The sequence below is a fragment of the Penaeus japonicus genome, unplaced genomic scaffold, assembly GCF_977035675.1.
Source record: "Penaeus japonicus unplaced genomic scaffold, GWHDUDI00000001_assembly GWHDUDI00000031, whole genome shotgun sequence".
NCBI lineage: Eukaryota > Metazoa > Arthropoda > Malacostraca > Decapoda > Penaeidae > Penaeus > Penaeus japonicus.
Window position 1 is genome coordinate 6,922,507 of NW_028234433.1, and position 5,000 is coordinate 6,927,506.

Below are 5,000 nucleotides of genomic sequence, written 5' to 3' on the forward strand. Positions count from 1 at the left end.
CCAGCCCTGCTCGCGGGGCGGCTCGCGGGGCGGCTCAGGGTCCCGCCGTGCACGCTGCAGGCGCCCGACACAAGGCCGCCGTTCCTGCGGCGCTCCAGCGTGGTGGTTGGCAGCGGCGGGAAGTTCTCCATGGAGCCGCGCAGCACGCAGCCCTCCACGCCCAGCGGCTCGAGCGCCTCGAGCGGCTGCAGCGGCTCCAGCGGCCCCTTCAGGTCCAGGCGGTCGCGCGAGCGGCGGATGTCCTGGTACGAGCTGCCCATGGCCGGCGGGTGCGGCCGGATGTGGCCCGAGTAGGTGCGGCCCAGCGTCGCCGAGCGGCCCATGGTGGCGGCGCGGCCCACGATGGCACGGCGGTCGAGCGATCCGTTGATTCGGGGCGAGGCGGTGACGCCCACGGTGGTGGGCACGGGCCCGTACGGGGCATACACGTTAGTCATGGCGGCCGGCCTCGTCTGGCGGCGCTTCTACGAGAGCTGCTGTTGCTACTGCTACCGCGGCGGCCACGGCTGCTGCTATCTCATGGTACAGCAGGGGCGCGTCGGCGGGCGGACGAGCCAAGGGCGAGCCGGGAGGGGGCAGGCTCGGAGGGGCGGGGTCGCACAGGGGGCCACCGCGGACCTCCTCCCTCATGCTTGGGCACCCCGCCCCCTCAGCCCGCCGTGGCACTCGCGCGCCCCCCCTTCATGCCGGACTCACAGACGCCGCTCGCTCGCCCGCGCCCGCGATCGCTCTCGGCAGACGCCCGGCGATCGCTCTGCAAGGCACGCCTCTTCGCTTAGGTTTATGGATTTCTTCAGCACGTCTCGCGCCGAACCACACGAGTCTCTCCCTTCGGAATTTCTTCAGAAATGACGAATGCACTCGAAACCTTACTTGCTCTAATGAACACCACAAAGTTTGGACAAATTTCGCTCACTCGCACCTTAATTGTTGTTCACCAGACGCGGCAATCTCCGGGTGCCATTTTTCTGACCATTCTAGCAAAATATTCCAAAGCTAGAAATTTCATGTATTACAGTAATTTCAGCCAAATATTATCCATATACCTCAATAGCATTCTATGAATTTATTATATTCCTGTCATTTTTCCAAAGCAAGTGACAGTTAAACTGAAATTTAGATATAGAGAAAAATTACACAAGTAAATATATATTCTCATATGGTTTACAAACGATTAAAACTCACATTAACAAGACTCTGTCTCGTTTTATTTGTGTTTACAATAACCCCGTGTACGCGATCATTCGTTTCTTTCGTTACCCCCTATTTCACTTCTAACAACTTCTAAAAGAATTACTGCACATCTTCGTTAGATCTTTGTTAGTTGGTGTTAGTCTCAGAACATTTCTCCACATAGGCTGTAACAAGTGCCACCTCCTTCAGCAGTAGGTGGCGCCATCTGGCAATGAGCACCGGAAGAGGAAGAGGAAGAAGAAGAAGAAGAAGTTAGTCGCTCTTGGAGTTAGTAAGTGCCACTTCTCGAAGACGCCGGGAGAAAGGAGCAAAGTGTCAGTAGAAAGGGGGTTAGTCGTGTAGAGGACTTGCACCTTTCCTCGCTCCCGTTTCCCATTCCCCCTTCTCCCTTTCTCTCCCTCTCTTTCTCCTTCTCTCTCCCTCTCTCTCTCTGTCTCTCTCTCGAATGGGTGCCAGAAAAGAGCGATGCGATCTTCCGAATCTTCATCAATCAAAACTCGCAGGGGAAATCAGGCGGCGGTGAACTCTGCAATAACAGAAGCTGGCGTTAGAGGAGAAAGACACAGCTTGGATACCTCGTCTCCAACAAGGTCAAGATGTTGTCCAAGAAGTTATTAGTTTAAAGGGGGGTCAAAAGCGCTAAGAAAGTAGTGTTATATCTAATCATTAGAGTTTTGGGTCAGTTCAAAATAGAAGAAACTAATTATCTGATTGTTATTTACCTCATACTACCTCATGTAAAATTCTGGTTAGCTCTTTACCCTTAAGATTAATTACAATAGCACGTTATAGAGTAACTAATAAATATCATAAAAGAATAAGAAAATTCATGCACTCAAACAGACCCATAAATCCTGGCCTGCCCCTCAACCGCAACATGTATTAGTAATAAAAAAAAATAAATCGTCACTTAATCCACTGAAACGCTTCGTAAGTTCCGTTCGATTTGTTCTCAATCACGTCAACCAAACTCCTAAACCAACATCTAAAACACCAATCATCTAAACCAATCAATCAATCAAGCAAGCAAGCCAGCACATCACATGGAGTCCGCACCTAAAAGCACCCCACGGGACTGTGTCTGTCCGCTCCACATCACTCACACAACGATCAACTCCAAACCTCATCACCATTAGCATGAGCGTGAGTGTCCTCACATCATACAATGCCTGCGGGGGAGGGGCGGGGTGGGGGCACAAGGGGATTCGGGGTTGCAGATTATCGCAGACCACGGTTAACATTGCATAGCCGCCCGATTCCGTCGTCATTTGCATATCGTTATCATAGCTCTCGTCGCGTTGTAGTCGAAGAAGCGAATTTCTGAAACGACGACAAGAACAAGAACAACGAGGATAATGGGACGAGTGCCACTTTCCTGTCGCCTCTCCTGAGTCACGAACCAGCAGGTCTTCACAGCCTTCTTAATTACACCCCGTTGGCGACGCTGCAATTGCAATTGAATTAATCGCAGTACTGCCTCTTCCCCCTTCCTCCCTCCCTCCCTCCGCCCAACCACCCATCCTCCCCTCTCTTCACTCTCCCTCTCCTTCCACCCCCTTCCCCTCCCTCCTCGTAAAGCGACCCATTCCTCTCTTCCCCCTCCCCCCCTTCCCCTCCCTCCTCCACCCACTTACTACTGTACCTCCCCCATGCCGTCTTCCCCCTCTCACCCTTCCCCTGATCTCTTCCACTCACCCACTACTTCCCTCATGCCGTCCTCCACCTCTCCTCCTTCTTCCACCCAACTACAGCCCCACCCTCTCCTTTCTCCCCTCCCCTTCCTACTACCCTCTCCTTTCTCCCCTCCCCCTCCTACCACCCTCTCCTTTCTCCCCTCCCCCTCCTACCACCCTCTCCCCTCTCCCCGTCCCCCATGTGCTTATCTGCTTACGTAATTACACCGTCACGCGCGCTCACGCTAAGCGGTTCCGTTCACCACTTAGCTGCGTGGAAGTTGAGAGTCTCATAAGCCCTTTAGCTGTGGTACGACGAGGATGCTGGAAGCGTCTGCTAGGAAGCGGGTAGGATTTGTTTCCATTATTATCTTTATTATCTTTACTGTTATTATCGTTTTATTGTTATTGTTGTTATTATTATCATTATCATTATCATTATTATCATTATCCTTAATATTGCTGTTATTATCATCATCGTTATCATTAGTATCATTATTACCATTATCATCATCATTTTGACGATAATGATTATGATAATCATAATAAATAACAAGAAATAAACAAAAAAGAAGAAATAAAAGAAAGAAGAAGAAGCAGACACCAATAAAAAAACAACGAAAACAAAAACAAAAAAGGCAAACAAAATCGAACATACTAAAAGACAGAAAGAAAGAAAGAAAGAAAGATAAAAACGAAAGAGAGAAGAATCAGAGGCGAAAGAAAGACGAAAGAATGAAGACAGCACAGGCGAGTAATCCAACGTGAGCACAGAGTCTCGGCCCCAAACACCAATATCCATTATAAGTCGGCTGGATGGAATGCATCTCTGTTCTCGGAGGAAGAAATATCATTTTCCGGTCTCCCATCACCGCTTATCATATCAGTTTTATTATTATTGTCTTCTCTTTATCATTACCGTTATTGTTGCTGTTGCTGCTGCTGCTGTTAGTGCTGTTATTATCGTTGTTGGCTTTGTTATTTATATTGTTATTATCGTCGTTACTATTGTTATTGTTCTATATTGTAATGATTATATCTAGTGTCATCACTTCTATGATTCTTACGATTGTCAATATCATCATTATCATTATCATGATTTTATTTTTTTCATTACTCCTCTCTATCCATCCATCTATCTCCCCCTCGCCCATCTCTCCCCTCCTCATCTATCCATCTATCTCTCTATCCCTCCCATCTCTCCCCTCCTCATCCATCCCTCTATCCCTCCCATCTCTCCCCTCCTCATCCATCTCTCTATCCCTCCCATCTCTCCCCTCCCCATCCCATCCTTTATTTCGAAATTCCGTGGTGTCACCTTTCGCTCCACGTGACCTTGCGTCGAATTACATTACTCTCCCTGTTTCCTCTTATTTCTCCTCCCTTACCTCCCTCCTACCCCCCCTTTCCCCTCTCCCCTCACCCATTCTCTTCTGCTATTATCCAGGGAGAACACAGAGACCCATTCTCAATCATCCTTCTTTCTCCCTCCCTCTTCGGCTGATCTTTTTGACCCTCCCACCCAAATATTATTCTCCCTCTCCCCCGTCCATCCTCCTCCCTCTCCCCCCGGCCTTCATTCTCCCTCACCCTCGCTCATCCTCTTCCATGCCTCTACCTATTCGTCTCCCTACCTCCGCCCATCTTTCTCCCTCTCCCTCCCCTACCTATTCCCCCCACTCCCCCCACCCATCACCCTTCCCATTCCCACTTACCCCCATCCGTCCCCCCTCCCCCGCCCATCCTTTTCCCTCATATTCCGCCATTCCCCCTCCTTCACCCCCTCCCCCACCCCTCCTCCTCCCTCCCATCCATCCTCTACTTCGGGATTCCGTGGATTTGCCTTCGGGGCGCCGTGGCCCTCGCGTCGTATCACGTTCCAAAGTGGACCGTATCCGCAAATGGTGCCTCGGGCCTGTCCTGTCGTGCGGGCGTGGGTGTGTACTGGGCCGCGAGGAAGGGAGGGAAGCGGCCCTGCAATTGTGCTTTCTGCAATGCATTTTTTGGGGGGCTTGCATTGTTTTTTTCTTTCTTTTTTTTTTAGATGAGATATCAATGTCCTGATTCATACATTCTTCCTTCGTGTTTTATTGATTAAAGTATCATCTTTATTTCTCTATTTGATCAGTTATG

At 50.0% G+C, this 5,000-nt stretch overlaps 1 protein-coding gene across 5 annotated transcripts in view; it reads right to left on the reverse strand.

Moving 5' to 3' along the window:
- Positions 1-5,000, reverse strand: part of LOC122255806 (agrin) — a 528,413-nt gene that overhangs the window by 124,954 nt on the left and 398,459 nt on the right. For 2 of the 5 annotated variants that reach the window (XM_086555615.1, XM_086555616.1), the window contains exon 1: positions 1-526. This exon is cut by the window's left edge and continues 134 nt beyond it. The exons of 1 other annotated variant lie outside the window; for it this stretch is intronic. In XM_086555615.1, coding sequence (XP_086411741.1) covers positions 1-437 — 437 coding nt within the window. In that variant the 5' untranslated portion in view covers positions 438-526. Of the gene's footprint in view, positions 530-5,000 lie in introns of those variants that run through there. 2 more of the 5 variants (XM_086555613.1, XM_086555617.1) reach the window with 2 other exon arrangements.